The 17145-nt window shown below is 43.2% G+C and overlaps 1 protein-coding gene across 5 annotated transcripts in view; it reads left to right on the top strand.

Moving 5' to 3' along the window:
• The window catches only part of Ptpn13 (protein tyrosine phosphatase non-receptor type 13), a 191769-nt gene that overhangs the window by 118021 nt on the left and 56603 nt on the right, over window positions 1–17145 (top strand). For 3 of the 5 annotated variants that reach the window (XM_075942741.1, XM_075942742.1, XM_075942744.1), the window contains 6 exons: window positions 751–933; window positions 3220–3382; window positions 8083–8497; window positions 8638–8732; window positions 10431–10487; window positions 16427–16516. In XM_075942741.1, coding sequence (XP_075798856.1) covers window positions 751–933; window positions 3220–3382; window positions 8083–8497; window positions 8638–8732; window positions 10431–10487; window positions 16427–16516 — 1003 coding nt within the window. The remainder of the gene's footprint in view (window positions 1–750; window positions 934–3219; window positions 3383–8082; window positions 8498–8637; window positions 8733–10430; window positions 10488–16426; window positions 16517–17145) is intronic. The other 2 variants (XM_075942746.1, XM_075942745.1) reach the window with 1 other exon arrangement.

Genomic DNA, 17145 nt, shown 5'->3' with positions numbered 1-17145 from the left:
TAGACTATTTATTTTTACTATTATTTGTGTGTACACTCTTGCATGTGTGTGCATGCTTGTGTGAGTGCAGTTGTCCATAGAAACAGCAGATGTCAGAGCCTCTGGCGCTGGAGCTAAGCCCATCATGAGTCGCCCATGGATGCTGGGGACCAAACTCCAGGCTTTTGCAAGACAGTGTGTGGTCTTAACCACTGACATCTTTCCAGCCCAGCATTGTAATTTTAATTTTTCTTTCCTGATTATGTTTTTACTTATCATTTTTTCATGTTTTATTTTCCACTCATATAACTTTTTTGTTGTGTATTCATAACCTCGTTCACACCTGACTGTCAACAAAATATGTTTTCATTACGTATTACTGGTACCAGTCCTTGAATGCATACCTTACATATACTTACTTCTCAGTTGGCTTTGTCTTTCCACCTTGTCATTGTGACCATGTTTTCAGTTGTTCCTGCCATGACTTACTGTTGCTTGCTGGTTCTTTTAGTGTTTCTCATGGCCCATCTAAGTACCCTTGGCCTGACCTAAGCTCACAAAGCTCTTCAGGTGTTAGGCACTGCACCCCTGTATTTAGCCAGTGCTGTATTGTGGGTTTGTTTTCACGCCCCATAGAAAGTGAGTATTGCGAATATTCTCTTGGAATGTGGGTCCTGCTGAGAAGCCTGACTGCCCTGCTGAGCAAGTGACCCCGCCCATCTCCTCCCATACAGCACTGTGTATGGACATACTGTCTGTGTGTTCCAACAGGTCTGCCAAAGGCTGATAGAGTATGGAGTTCATCTTCACAGAGTGCACCCTGAGAAGAAGTCACAGACAGGAATCCTGCTTGGAGTCTGTTCCAAAGGCGTGCTCGTGTTTGAAGTCCACAACGGAGTGCGTACCTTGGTTCTGCGCTTCCCATGGAGAGAAACAAAGAAGATTTCCTTTTCAGTATGTCCATTTTAACCTCCTCTGTTATATTTTCAATTGGTGTAGTCAATTTCAATTATGACATAGTTATTAATTTTTCTTAGTAAACTTTAGTACGACTTAAAGCTCTTTTTCCTTTTTAGTTATAGGTGATCTTCCTGAGATTGTATTTGTTTCTGTTTTTTCCAAAGCATAGGATGCATTCCTAACTAGTTATATGCTCAGTTAACTTGAGTTAAAGTACAACCAAGGTGAACTTTCTGCTCATGAAAACTCACTCTACAGCCATGTCCCTCACCTGGAGCCATCCCCCTAATGTTTCTAGGTTAATGATCTTCCTTCTAATAAGCCATGCCACACTCAAGAGTGATCTCTCATTGTTCCTCTTACACGAGTTGCAGACACCTCTGAATTTTACGAGCTCAGCCCATGGCTTCCTGCAGCTTTAGATTTTAATGTCTACTCCATGGTGATGAAATTAGAAAAGTAATTTTTGCTCTGTTTTTGTTGTTGTTTTTCAAGACAGGATTTCTCAAGCCAGCACACTGTCTATAATATCCCTTTTCTAATCTCTCTGGACCTATCCCTCACCTTGAGCAGGCTTCTGTGTCTTCTCTCCTCTTTGCCTTTGGCTGTTAATCCTGCAGCTCTTTTCAGGATCGTCTGAGTAGATTCTGCCTCTCGTGTTGACTCTGAGCAGTAGATTGGCGGCTGTGCACTTAGTGTCTTTCAGAACTACTGGACGGGTTGCGTGGTGCGTTTGTTAGGAAAAAAGCACCCAACTCCCCGAACAGTTCTTCAGCGTGCCCATAGTCAAGATTCTGGCTTGATGGTACTGTTCTTTTTGCCCATTCTAAAACTTGATGGGTTTCCTTTTTAACAGAATGAAATCTGCTTCAGTCCCAGAGGCTCATTAGCAGCTGTTTCTACCTCAAATTTAAGAAGGTTTCTCTGTTTTATTGCATTTATTCTAATTTATTTCTATTTTGGCATTCTATTTACAGTGTTTATACATTGTTTTTTCATTATAAAGATCTTTAATATAAATCTATTTAGGAAAGGTGACACTCATAACTTTGGGCTCCTATTTATTAAGTTTGACTTTTCTGTGCCTATTTCTACGTTTTGAATAAAAGCTAAAAGAGGCTAATTTGCATAATGGGTAATAGAGTTCAATCTAATGGCATATAAGTAAGACCTGTTATTTGCCATGACCCCTGGCCTGATGATGTCCAGGGATCGTCTGCAAGCCTCAGCACAGGCCATGAGTTCTGGGAAGCCCTCTTCTGTAAGATATATCTTTCGGTGAACAGCAAACAGATAAAATTGATTTTTTTTTTTAATTTTCCTACTTTTCTTGACTTTTGAAAATTAGCATCTCTAAGTGCTAAAGAACTTGATGTCTCGGGTTCTGTCATCTTTCTCTCTCTGTTCACATATTTGCTTTTTTTTAAATCCCCTTCTGGCTCTTTGTCTGAAATGCCGTGTGGTGACAGTGCCAAGACTGATCTTGAGTTCCTAGACTCAGGTCATCTCTTGCCGCATCACACCCTGTACTTGGGCATACAGGGGCGTACCACCCCTGCCCATTTTCCTTAACTTCCCATATCGATTCTCCTTAACTGAGTCGTAGCTCTCACCATTACTGTTCATTTGAAAATGTCTTATTCCCTCCTTTATGGAGTAGGATGCATAGCTCTTACCGTTTTTATTGACATTTGTAAACATTCCTATCAAGTCAGATATAAACATTGTTATCTTTAAAAGTTATTTCAATCTGGGAGGAATATGTTCAAATATAGACTTCCCTGAATACCATCTTATGTAACCCTAGATACTTTTTTTTAAAAAAAGATGTGTTCATTTCTATTATGTGTGTATGAGTGTTACCCTGCATGAATGACTGCTATCTGTGTGCAGTGCCTGGAGGCCAGAGGAGGGCATCAGATCCTCTAAAGTGGGGTTATAGCTAAGTACTAGGTGGTAAGACCTAGTCCTCTGGGAGAGCAGCCTTCTCCCTTGAGCCTTCTCTCCAGCTTCCACCATAGGTAATTTTTAAAATTTCCTTTGATGATGAATGGGACAAATAGAAGCTACAGCTACTGAAAGTGATGGTTACTAAATTTGTTTGGATATAGAATTATAGTTCCTATATTTATATTTGTATGTGGTATCAGTTAAAGCACACTCACACATAATAATTGAAAATATAGATGTCTCTACTTACTGTTTGTAGGTTAGAATATTTGGTCATGTAAAGTCCCAGGAAAGCTTCCTAGTTACAGAGACCTCTGATTAATCTTGCAGAAGAAGAAAATCACCCTTCAGAACACATCAGACGGAATCAAGCATGCGTTTCAGGCGGACAGCAGTAAGGCTTGCCAGTACCTGCTACATCTCTGCTCTTCCCAGCACAAGTTCCAGCTGCAGATGCGGGCACGGCAGAGCAACCAGGACGCCCAAGACATTGGTAAGTAGAGTGGGCTGCATCCTGTGACTTCAGGATACAGGCATGATTTTTGCCACAAGTTCTAAAAGAAACTCACAAACTGTTTAGTGTGAAAACGTTAAGGGTACCTCTTGGTTAAATGTCTAAATTAAGTCTGTTGTCAAATCAGCTCTCTGTTCACTTGGAAGACAGCGCTGCAGATGAGCATAGACTCTTTAAAAAGTGTAGAAAAGATGTAAACATGTCTTAGTTTATAACTATGAAATGATTATTCACGAGTTTTTTGACTTCATATGTATGTGTTTTTCTTGAATGTATATCTGTATACCTCCTGTGTTCAGGGCCCACAGAAGCCCAAAGAGGGTATCGGGTTCTCTGGAACTGTAGTTACAGGTGGTTTTAAACCATACTGTGTGCTGGGAATCAAACCTGGGTCTCATGGAAGGACAGCTAATGCTCCTAACTGCTGAGCCATTGCTAAGATCTTAACAGTGTATACCATGTGGGCTCTAGGGTACACATCTACAAGAGGAAGGTCTCAGCTCTGAGCTCTGGAGAGATGGGTGATAGCTGACTTGGGTTTGGAGATCTGTGTGGGAAAGAACAAGGGCAGGATACAGGCAGGTGAAGTGGCTGCCCTGCAGTGCAGTCGGGCATTTGAACAGCAGATCTAGCACCTGCTAGTCATATTTGAGATCATCCCTATCTGGTGGCTTTGATAAGTAACCACAGCAACCAGGACAATGGGTTTTCAGCTGCAAACACAATCCAGCTCTATACAGAAATCTATCAGAGCTGAAATACTGAACGCTAACCCTGCATAACAACATGTTGAAGTTTAGGTGATTTGAAATCACTTCTTTCTGCTAAACCCCTACAGGCTTAAGTGGGTCACTGTGAAGCATCTGAGTGAAGGGTTAATAGCACACACTGGTAACTCATGTTTCTGAATTCTTCTGGAGCTTTTAGTCTGAAATCTTATAAAAGTTTCTTATAGCATTGAGTGGGATGCCAATTCTTAAGTAGATGTTTCTCACCTCTCAGGATCAAAGGGGAGATCATGTGTTCCCCTAACGTAAGGTTCTAGGAGCTGATGTGAACCTGCAGAATCACAGTCTTTAGAAGTTGGATCACTTGAACCTGCATTTTCATTTAATTTCCTCATATATAAGTTTTAAAATATAACAGCCATGGCTATTATCACATTACCTTTTATTTTCTACTTTGCTTCGCTAAAACTTGTCTATGCTTTTATATTTTTTTTTTAAGTACAACAAAGTATCACTGATTAAAGGTATCAGCATTGCTACTTGGGTTAATGTTCAATACAAACTGGAATTGAACAGTGAGCGAGCATATCTTTTTATATGTGACAGAGCAGGGGAATCAAGGCGACAGTGTGAAGCTGGTTCTTTCCTCGGTGTCTCACATGAAATGCAGCTTGGGTATCCAATATTTAAACTTTTTGGGCACCAGAAACGTTTCTAATTTTGAAGTTTTTCAAGAGTTTGGAATATCTGCAAACACATAAGGAGATGCATGTGAGGGATGGAACCTAACTTTAAGCAGGGTCTGTTATGTCTTGTTTTCATACACATGGACCCGCAGGTGAGTTTATTCTCAGTGTTCTGACTGAGACGTCAAATGAAGCCGAGCACTGAGTCTCTTCCTGAAATGTAGTGATGAGGCAAGCAGGCCTGCTTTTCATCCCGCCTGGCTCCCGCATGCTAGCTTAGCCCCAGAAATAATAACACAAAAACTGTATTCATTTAAACACTGCCTGGCCCATTATCTCTAGCCTCTTACTGGCTAACTCTTACATCTTGATTAGCCCATTTCTAATAAATCTGGTATCACCACATGACTGTGGCTTACTGGCAAGATTCTAGCCTCGGGCAGGAGAGCCATGGCTTCTGCCTCACCGCCTTCTACCCAGCATCCTGTTCTGTCTACTCTGCCTTCCTAATTTTCTGTCCTATCAAAAGGCCAAGGCAGTTTCTTTATTTAACCAATGAAATCAACACAAAACAGAAGACCCTCCTACATCACTGAAATGTCTGTGCACATGCAGTCTCAGCTCTTAGAGCATTTTGGATTTTCACATTAAGGGAATGGTTGAGCCTTAGTCATGCATGATTCTCACCTCGAGTAAAACAGCTTATGCTCAAACCAGACTGCTACAGACTCGGAAGGCTCAGGCACACTACAAAAGCTGGCTCAGTTCCTCCATCTGTAATGTTCCTATCACAGTGATAATCTTCGTATCAAAAGGTCATTGCAAAGTACAGATGAGTCCATACCTGTATGGAGTAAGGTGTCCGGGAAGACAGGGTTGAGGACACGGAGTTGCCTAGGCCTGGGTCCAGTCCTCAGCACTGCCGTCAGTTCTCCCTCCCACTGCTCAGCAGTAGTGATGCCGCTGGTCCTTGTAGTGAGACCGGCAGTGTCAGCAGCAGCAGGCGCTACACTGCTGCTCTGTGTGCTTCCGGACCACATACCGTGTACCATGCAGCAGTAGCATGGTCGTGTGTGGATGGCCTTAGGAAAGAACTGAGTTTTCAGAGTCTCATTTTCTTTCTCCATAAGAACGAGCACTCTGAATATTTCACAAACTCAGTTCCAGATTTCAAATAGCAAAATATCCTTTACTCGTAGAGAAAACACTCCAGGGTGGTATTGTCTATATGCCTTCCCATATCTTATAAAACCTTCAGAGGAATTATGTCCCACTTTGAGTTGTGTTAAAATTAGCCATGTTCTCATTTACCTGTCTGGACTAAACAAGTGGAAATTCCTGGCATAATCCACAGGAGATTGGTGGGCATTCATACTAGAGAATGCTGGTTCTATAGAGATCCCGAGAGGTCATTAAGTCCCGGTTTTCCAAAGAAGGAAATAGGTGGAGAGTAGAAAGTGTCTTTCCTAATTAGATGATGGTGAGAACCCATTGTGGGGTGCAGTATCGGGTCTCCTCACTCCAGCAAGAGTTTACATATAGCTTTCTTTCATAGAGCGAAGAAATAAATCATGTACTTAGCTCTTACATTAAACCGTAAGTACTAAGGAATAGCAGTATATGGCGTCTATATCCCAAAGAGCCTACAGGAAAGTCAACAGCATGAGGTAGTAAAGGATGCTGAGGAGCAGGAGCAGGAGCAGGAGCAGATTAGGAGGCGCTGCCGCAGGCTGTGTGTGAAGCCAGCAAGGCTGTAAGCTTCCATCAGAAACACGGCGGTCGTGTTAGACTACAGCTCCTGCTGCCTTTCCGTCGCTGTTGGTGCATGCAGGAGTGTGTTCCAGTAAAGGCAGTGGGACCGATGAGGTCAGCCATGGTTATACTCATGGCCCATGGCTCTGTGAGGCAGTGAGCTGTGGGTGGATTTGGAAGGACCAGCCCTTGACATGCTCAGCAGACAGAACCTACGGAACTGATCGCCATTATTGTGGCAGTTTTGGGTGTGGAGGTGTTTGCTACCGTTGAGTTGGTGTTTCCTATTTAGATGAAAGAGTTTAGAAATACTGTTATCCATCCAGAGATTAAGATGATTCTTGGAATTCTTTGGTACACACAAAGATCTTGAACTCCACTTCCATCATAGAAAGCAACCACTGTTCCCCTGGTGATAATGAGGCATGTTAATTCAAGGTTCATTCTGATGCATGAATATTACCTTGGAAATTGAAATAAGTGAAACACAACATTTTCCCAGCTATTTGACATGCTTGTCACACTTTAATACAGATAGAGTATACCCTGATACGCCAGTTAGAGTGGGACCCAGACGTGGTTTGAGATACGGTTTGCCTAACTCACAAACAACAACATCATTTAAAGCTCTGTTCCTAGGTCTTACCTGCATGTAAAGCAGTGACTTTGCTAATAGCTTCAAATGTCAGAACACTGAAGTGATGTAGAATAACCAAGGGCTTGGCCTGAAGTGTTTCAAAATTTAGCTACTAAAAGAAGGCTTTTGGCCTTCCTTTATTAGAAGACAAAATCTCAGCCTAGACAGTCCCTTGCTTGTAGACACAGAGGGGAGAAGACCGGGGCTGTTGACTGTCCCTGGCTCCGGTGCCTCCTTCATTGTGAAGTGGAGATGGGAAGGAGGGGTTGGCACAGTGGTGTAATAGCATGAAAACCCGCCCTGAGGGTGTTTGGCTTATAACAGCATTGCTGAGCTACAGCGTATGTAGCATACAGTTGTGGTGTGTTCATCTCACTGGGTTTTGTGTATCCAGAGTGGAATGCCATCTTCTGCATCTGCAGTCAGCTTCGTAAAAACGAAATTATAATCAAGGATTCCTTCTCTAGACAAAGCTCTCTGCAAAGCTGCTTTGTCAGACTCACAACCCATCCTGCTCCATTAGCCCTTCTCCCCGTTCTTAGTTTGCTCGTATTTCAGCAGAAACTCTAAGAGGCTTAGAAATTTTGTTGTCAGCGTGGAAAGCCACAAGGAGTCTGGGGTGTGCCGACCTAAGTCACGAACATCACAGGATGAAAAAGAGTTGGTAGGTGAGAAGGATGGAGTGTTGTACGGACGCCAGGACCCTCTAACTCCTTTTTAAAACCCTCCGTTTCCAACTTTGAAAGCGCCCAGCTAGTGCTGGCAGTGGAGATGATTAAAACGTGCACGCCCTATGTTGCCTGTTAAATCGACTCTTCTCGTAAAGGTACTGACTGCAGTGTTTCCATCGTGTAAAGCAATCCTATTTCCTTGTAGAGAGAGCTTCGTTTAGGAGCCTGAGCCTGCAAGCAGAGTCTGTTAGAGGATTTAATATGTGCCGCGCAGTCAGCACTGGCAGTCTGGCCAGCAGCACCCTCAACAAGCTCGCCGTCCGACCCCTGTCAGTTCAAGCCGAGATTCTGAAGAGGCTCTCCTGCTCGGAGCTGTCGCTTTACCAGCCACTGCAGAACAGTTCCAAAGAGAAGAATGGCAGAGCTTCATGGGAGGAGAAGCCTAGAGGGATGAGTAAATCCTACCATGACCTCAGTCAGGCCTCTCTCTATCCTCATCGGAAACAGGCCGTTAACGTGGAGTCCCTACCGCCAGCCTTTGCGGAGCTGGTGGGAAAACCACTGTACCCGATGGCGAGACCTGACCCAGAGTCCCTGGCAGGAGTCACAAAGCTTAATAAGTAAGAGCATGCTTGACTAACCCACAGCAGACACTGGGAGTCCCACGTCCATGCCTTTGTTTTTGTTTAGACTTTTGTCATTTTCACCGTATTCTTTTCACACTGACACTTCCCCTCCTGCCTTCCTCTTCCCTCTTTAGTTCAAAGTCTGTTGCCAGTTTAAATAGAAGCCCCGAGAGGAGGAAACAGGAATCAGAATCATCCAGTGAAGACCCTGGCCAAGCGTATGTCATAGGTCAGCACTACCAAGTTCTCCTGCTTTCTCCCGTAGGGAAGTGAACAGAACCTTGCTCGTTGCCAGCCTGTTGCTGTGGATTCTAGTTCTCATACTGCGAAGATTAAAATGCCTCAAGTAAAAGTCAGTCCCTGATCGAACCTGGGACTGCTTCACGCCAGTACTGCTTGTCTCCCTCTTGGTCACGTGGCCCTGGGCGTCCTAGAGAGCACCTGGGCCTGGCACACAGCTCTGCGTTGCCTCTGTGCCTTCTTCTTGCAAGCCTGTGCTAGCTGGCTCTCAGCGCTGTGCTTTCTTTTTGAAGGATCAACGTAGTTTCTTTTAGTTGAAAAGGGATTAGAATAGCCTCCAGAGCCTTAGATAACTTTATGAAGACCACTATGCTTGGTAGATGGCAATTATTGGTTAATTTTTTTTAGGTTTTACCAGCTTGTTACTTAGGTTCTGTTAATTACCTAGGTCTTGAAATTGAGTGGCTCTGGGTGTCGTGGTGTACGCCTGTATCCCAGGTGGAAGAGACTGAGAACCCAACATAGCAGGACCCAGTCCCCATTAAACGGGCGCATGAAAGTGTACCTGCATGCATATGTGTGTGCACCTGAACATGTGTGTGTATACCTGAACATCACTGTATGTTCAAGAGTTCTTTGCCTTGTGCATCTTACATGGGAAGTCCAGTGAAGAAGAGCAGCTGTTGGAGCACAGAAAGCGAGGCTGCTGCTCAGAATGTGAGCGACTGGAGAGCAAGTGAAGGATCCCCTTCTGTCAGCCCTCAGAGTCTGCTTATTTCTCTCTTGGACCCTGAGTTTATTCCTAATCACCTGACATTTTGTAATTGGATTGGAGATATGTAAAATAGATGAAGTCACCGGAGAACTCTACGTTGTAGTTGCTCGAGATTCCTGGCAAGCAGCATGACTGTGTGGAGGCATCACGTCTTTGAGAGGTCATGCCACCATCAATTGAACTGGAGCGAGTGAAAGGCAGGATGTCATCCCATAGGGTGAGCCTGTAGTAAAATTAGGGAAGAGAGACCGAGTGAGCACCTTAGGAAATGACATATAAAGTATGTTTACATATGATGAGATCTCACGAGCTGTAAGTTCATCCCCAATATCAAGAGAGCCATAGCTGCCCACCTTCAAGCCTGGCTAGGCTGCTCTAGGGTGTGGCACACAGACCCAGCACCTGTAAGGCAGAGCCAGAGGGTTTAGAGTTTAAGGCCACCTCCACCCATGTAGCAAGTATAGGGCTCACTTAGGCGATACAGGGTCAGAAAGAAAACAAACCTATTAAGATCTATTTGTTTTCTGAATTTCTTATTTTATCCATTTTCATTGAATATTACATTTTCTTTTAACATTTGGACAAGTGTTTTTTAAATTCATTTCATTATAAATATTTCACATTTGATATATCTAACTATCATTGTCAGAAACAACACATTTGAGTTAAATATGTGGCCCCAAACAAGTAAATATACTTAATTATTATTTAGAAATAGTAAGTATGCCCTTTGTGGATAACACATTTCTCTCAGTGTAAATCACAGAAAACATTGCTGCCTTAATGTTACATTGATTTTTTTTTTTGTGATTGTGTGTGTGTGTGTGTGTGAGTGAAATTTTCAGGAAAAAATTTACTTCTACAGGTTCTGGCCATTTTATAAGATGTCTAATAATTTAATTTATACCACAGGAATGACTTTGCCTAGTTCTGGAAACTCTTCATCCCAAGTACCCTTTAAAGACAATGGTAGGTTTGCAAATGTTTTCCCTAATTTTATTGTATTCTTTTTCTTTCTTGTACCTTACATCATGATCTGGGCACAAGTGTGGAGACTCCTTATTCCATGCCAAGAGTTTAGCGCGTTGTCACAGTTAAAGAAGGGTGGTGCTCCCAGCTTCAGGGCAGTGGTGGGCCTGTGGTTTTGGCTGTTGCGGTAAAGGGAAGGAATGAGGGAAAGGACACTAGGAAAGGTCACTGCTTGGGAGGCCAAGACCGTGGCCCAGGGCAGAGATAATTTTGAGGTGACTTGAAGGGGATGCTTGAGCTCAGTCGTTCTGTCGTTATTTTTTAAATATTGAGGGGCTGGACTGTTCTCAAGACCTCACAGGAGTGGAGATAAGATCAAGGGCACAGTCTGATTAGAGGCATGGAAACATTCAAAAATAATAGCAGGGGTGTTGGTAAAGAAACATGTGAGGTCAGCGTGAAGTTGGAGCACACAGTGGGACCAGTTCTGAGTCTCTTCCTGAATATTAGAAGCAGAACTGAAGACTTTAAATGTGAACCCTCCCGGCTTAGCCCCTAAGAAAGCTGGAGGAGTATGACCAGTGTGGGCAGTGACTCAAGTCTGTATTCAAACTTTTTATAATTTGCAGTGAAAATGTTTATTTTATCTGATATTTCTAACAGGTTTATGCATAGGAAACAATATTCCATTATTATCTACTATATATGTATATGTATGCATGTATATATGTATTGGCACCAGCTCTTACCCTTAAATCCTGAAAGCTGAATTATCAAAAACTGTGAGAAACAAGCATGTTTGAAGTGAAAGTTAATGATGTCGGTGAGCTGGAGAGACAGCTCATCCGTTAGACTTGGTCTTGCAGAGGACCTGGAATTGGTGCCCAGCACCCACATGGTGGCTCACAAAGGCCTGTAGCTCCAACTCCAGGAGCCCTCTTCTGGTCTCCTTGGGCAACTACACTCCCACACAAATACCACAGGCAGATCGGCAACACATGCGCATAACTTCAAATAATAAACAATGAAGCCGCTAAATTTGATGCCTCTAAGTTTAGTTCTAATTTTCCTGATAGTAACGACAAAAAAGGGAACTATGAAATGAGGTCGAAGCCTATAGAATCGGTGCTTCATGCACCAACATGCTCACGTCTCAGTCTCTAATAGAAATAGGCGTACCAGTTATTCAAGAGAATGAGTTTGTGTTGGTGGTAAAATTGTTTCAAAATTATAAATCTAGATGCTGTCCTAAATACTCACGGGAAATGAAGAAAGGGTGGGGGATTTTTTTTTCCATCTCCATTAGAAATTCTCAGAAAAGCCGAAAGGATGACATAGGAGTCAAACTGAGTAGCCATGTACACAGGCCTCTGTCGCCAGGGTCAGGGCACAGACTTCTTACGTGGACCTGCATAGCTTACATACTGTGCTATTAACATGTCCGTGATGGTAATAATGTGCATTTGCAGTTACTAAGACCTATATCACCTCTCATTTAGTCCCCACAGTAACCCCTCCCTATCTGGCGGGTGCCTTCTTTCCACAAATGAGAAGCCAGAGATGAGCTCTGCAGAGCTGGAGAACAGTGAGTCCTGATCTGAATGCAGAAGATTTCTTTCCAGGGACCAAGGTCCAAACCTCTCTGCAGACTTCTCTTGGCTCGACACCGCCTGTTGGTGATAGGCACCTCCCTGCTAAGCTTCAGGAAGGTGATGGCTAACAATTGCTCTGTGATGATAGCACACACATGTTTTGATTTAAATTCTGATAGACAAGAATATGAATCTACCAACTATCCATGAGCATATACAGACTTAAGAATTTTTTTTTCTCTTTAAATTTTCAGAAGCCTTATCTCACCAGCTAGTCTGAGTAGAAGGGCCAGTCGCCTGCCTGCAGGGGACCCAGTCAGTCTTTGGCTTTGTTTTTTTAAGGATTCCTTTTGAACATGCCCAACTAAATGGGACTGGAATTGTGTTGAGAGTTAAGTTTTCAGCTGAGCAGTAGTGGTACGCACCAAGCCCAGTACTTGGGAGGCAGAAGCAGGCGGATCTAGTTCAGTGCAACCAGGGCTACATAATAAGACCCTGTCTCAAAACAAACAAAAACAGCACAATGAAAAGAACCTGTTTTTATACCAATATGGTGTCTCTGGCCCATTAGCCCCACAATTTGAAATAGGTCTCTTCCCTGGAGAGGTATTACCCAAAGCTTCTTCTCCTTGACACTTCGATTAGTCAGCCTGAGGCCGCCTGATGTGGGCAGGGCGTAGTCAGAGACACTGTTTTCCCTGCTTAAAATGTAGTTGAAACACATTAAAAAAAAAAACAAAAAACCCGAGCTCGTGGCTGTGCTGTTCTAACTGGAGACTAGGTAGGTTCCCAGGAACTGAGGGATGCGCAGGCCTTAGTGCAAGGGCTCACACATAGTCCCGTCACTGATTCCCAGGGAGACATCACTGGGGAGAGCACAGGCATGTTACACTTAAAGAACGAGAAATTTCAAGTTAGGATTCTTTACTTTCAAGTAGTTGAAAAATGCTGTATTTGTAATACATGTTAGTAGGAAAAGAGAATTATTTTGAGGCCTTAATAGGTCCTCCTTACATTCATGCATTCATTCACGCTTGTTTTCATATAGTTAAAACCCAGAACGCTTCCTCCTAGAGACTCTAGCCCTGTTCTTACATAGAGCTGTAGGCAAATAGCTTTGCTTGTGTAGACACCTCAGGACCTCCTCCCGGATAAAGAGAAGCAATATGAAAAGGTATTGTCAACATCTTCTGTGCACAGAGAACCAAAGGAAACCACACTCAGCTGAAGTGTCCTCACCTGCACAGGTGATCCTGCTGTCCTACTGATCTGTCCCTGCAGACACCACATGGCTGAGCAGAGAGTCTGCGAAGGGGGAGGGTTTCTATTCAGGTGTTCCTTTGAGTCCTGGTGCACCAGTCTGAACTCTGATCCCTGACTCTGTGAACCTCTGACTTTGGGCAGATGTCATGTGGATGCTACTCAGGAACATCCTACTCTCCTTCCATGAGGTCGCCTCCTTTATACCCAGCAGGGAGGAGCTGTCAAGGCTGTCACTGCTGCAGGGTTCCCAGGACCACTCTGTAGGCCTGACCCCTGCTTCTGAAACGCAGCCATTTGATTGGCATTATTTTCCCTTTTATTTTAAGTGTGGGTTTTTTCTGACATTACTAATAGCAGTCTGTTTCGTGCTGAAGCTCAAGCTTGGCCTTGTCACACTTGCTGTTGTGACTCGCAGGTTTCATACCCTTGCTTTATGTCCCCAAGATGCCCAGAGATAGATACTGACAGGAAAGGTTCTCAGGAAACATTTGAAGGATAGTAGAATAACCAAAATAAATGAATACGTGCTGAAGTCACAGTCAAGAATCTTGGAATAAGCAAGTTCTGTTGCTTGTAATTAGGCATGCACATGTGCGTGTGCGCACACACATGTGTGCAGTCATGTACACACACATACATACTATTAAACAGATGAGCATTCTGAATAACTGCCCCTGTTGAAAGAGCACTTAGTGATGCTCACAGACTCACCCTTCGTCCGTCATGCAGCTGACACGAGGCAAGATCCTCTGTGTAAGCCAGGTGGATTTTCTTCACACCCGAGCAGGGCCGCGTGCCTTTCTATCCTGAAGCTACAGCAGGAGAGTAACCTGGAAGCCGTTGTTTCTCCCTAGCCTAGTCTTTATTTTATCCTGTGTATACCTGCCAGGGAGTTTGCTTTTCTACTAAGTACATGCATTTGAACTTACCAAGTACCATAGAATAATTAATTCACCAGTTTCTAAATATCCAAATTCCTATGCACCAAGAGTTTAAATCTGAAAATTGGATGGGGGGCGTGGAGAGGGAGGTGCAAAATTCAAAGCAACTGTTACCGTCTAGTTGCTTTGCAGTATACTTTGATGATGTCTGAGTTCTTTTTTTCTTAATACTTCGATTAAGTACTTTTTATTTCGGTTATCACTGTGGCCTTACTCTTGTTTGCTTTGTTTTGTGTTTTGGGTCTTGCTCTATATCGTTTTATGTGTGTTACAACCGAGAACTAAAGCTCGTTGCCTACTTCAGGAAAAGAGAGCTGAGCGGGTGAGAGGGTGTTAGGAGCTACTTGAGAGACCGCGGGTGCACTTTCTCAGCACCCTCTGGTGGGGATGGCTCCCTGCAGTAGCACCCAGGGGTGTTCTGTGTAATTCCATCAGAAAGTCACCAGAAATACCGCACTGCTGCCGTGATTACTCATCACCAATAGGTTCTCGTTCTAAAGGGGCGTGTGAGCTGCAGACAGATCAGATGGGTTAAGGTGGTCCTTAAGACACGAGGCTAAAGTCCCTGCCGACAGGAAATGATGGTTCGGGTTTTCTCGGAGTAAAGGATTTATTTCTTGACCTTGAAGTGCCGCTTTTTATTACTTAGGCATCAATACCTATTGCATGTTAATTCCTATAATATTAACACTAATTTAAATCCATTCCTGGTCTTAAATGTTGGAGCATACAGCAAAGAAGATTCGCACTGTGAGTGGTTTCAGTCATTAGGAAAATGTCTGTAGAGCTGTAAGGAATCTCTCGTTTATCTCTCAGTGGAGACATAATCTCTGTGTTTTGGTTTTGGTCTTAAGCGTCAGTATGCTTAAGAACATTATAGACTTAAATTTGAAAATTCAACTTATAAAACTATCTTTGTCAGTGTTAACACCTACCACCATGATCACCTCCGTAGACAGACCAGTCCACTCTGCAGTCCGTATTAACAGCTCGTTTGTGTGCATGCTTGTGTGTGTTTACATGCATGTGTGTATGTGTGTTTGTCTGTATGCTTGAATTTTTAGTATACTTGGCTAATATGGCAATTAAAGTGTTGTATTTACTGATTTAATTAAGATGTTTGCAAATGATAAGAAAAAAGAAGAAATTAGAAAGGGCAAATTGCAGTTCCGATGTTGAAATTCAGGTAGATGATAGAGTTTACGAAAGCTTGTGCACGTAATAAGTCATCATTCTGGGTGGCGACACAGCTAGAAGATACAGCTCGCTGTTTATCCCTGACCTGCGAACGGTGTTGGAAGACCAGTTGTTATTTTATATAGAACCCCACAGGAAGTGGGTTTTTAAAACTAGATCCAGTTCCTTTTTATTACTGTTTTATTCCGCTGCTCACTAATAGTAGTTCATTAATTTATAAATAATATGTCAGCATATTGGAGGGAATTTTTTTGTTGTTTGTTCGTTTGGTTTTTTTTTTTTTTTTGAGACAGGGTTTCTCTGTGCAGCCCTGGCTGTCCTAGATCTCACTCTGTAGACCAGGTTGGCCTCGAACTCACTGAGCCTAATTGGCCTGCCTCTGCCTCCTGATTTTTTTATTTTTTATAGATTTCCTTTTCCTTTTATTCATATGAGTATTTCACCTGCATGCATGTCAGGACAGCACATGTATGCAGTGCCCCCAACAGCTCCCACATGGGTGGGAGGAGACAAACCAGGGTCCTCCGGAGGAACAACACTTGCTTTCTGCTGTTCCAACTCTTCAAGCCCTGAGAGAAAATTTTAATTTGATAATTGTCAAACAATTGTATATTTGATAATTGTTCAACAATTGTGGTGCAGGAGAAAGACAACTCAGAAAACCCAACTTTACTGGTTCTGTGCCTCTGAAGCGGTGGCTGACTGTTAGCTCTACTCAAAGCCTTTCTCCCCTGATAGTCACAGACTGTTTAAAGAGGAGCGGTGTAGAAGGAATAGATGTATGCAATGTGCTTACAAGTGATGAATCACTATAAAATGCTAGTGACTACAATGACCTGAAGTTTTATTTTTAAGTGACCAGGGTGTTTAAATTAGAACAAGCCTATGATCTTAAAGCCTCCGTTAATTGTGTTTGTCTTCTTTTTAAATTGCAAACCCACAATAGATACACTGCACAAAAGATGGAGTGTTGTGTCTTCACCAGAACGGGAGATCACACTGGTGAACCTGAAGAAAGATTCAAAGCATGGCTTAGGTGAGTCACCATGAGCGTCCAGGGAGAGAAGGGAGCGGCTCTGGCTCCTTTTCTTGTTTTTGTTTACTACTTCCTGGTTAGCACACAAACAAGTAAGTGGGTTTCCTTGTGATGTTTTCAAACATGGACCATTATAATTATAATGTGTTCCTTCTTGCCTCTTCCCTGCCCTTAACCTACAGAGACACACACATACACAAAGACTCTCTCTCTGTCTCCTGGGCATCACCAAGATGCTGCCTGCCCACTTCCATCCACCATACTCCACCCCTGGTCGTCAAATGGCAAAGATAATGTGCAGCAAGAACTTCACTTTATCGCTTTATCTAAGTGTCTACATTTATTTCAAATGGACAGATAATGAGTCATTAAAAGAACCAATATCATAAAAACACCTTTTTTTAATGTTTTTTTTTAATTTATTTATTTATTAAGGATTTCTGCCTCCTCCCCGCCACCGCCTCCCATTTCCCTCCCCCTCCCCCAATCAAGTCCCCCTCCCTCATCAGCTCGAAGAGCAATCAGGGTTCCCTGCCCTGTGGGAAGTCCAAGGACTGCCCACCTCCATCCAGGTTTAGTAAGGTGAGCATCCAAACTGCCTAGGCTCCCCCAAAGCCAGTACGAAAACA

This window comes from Microtus pennsylvanicus, chromosome 12 (assembly GCF_037038515.1).
Source record: "Microtus pennsylvanicus isolate mMicPen1 chromosome 12, mMicPen1.hap1, whole genome shotgun sequence".
In the NCBI taxonomy this organism is placed as follows: Eukaryota; Metazoa; Chordata; class Mammalia; order Rodentia; family Cricetidae; genus Microtus; species Microtus pennsylvanicus.
The sequence above is the reverse complement of the archived record's forward strand: the minus strand, read 5'-3'. Positions and strand labels throughout refer to the sequence as shown.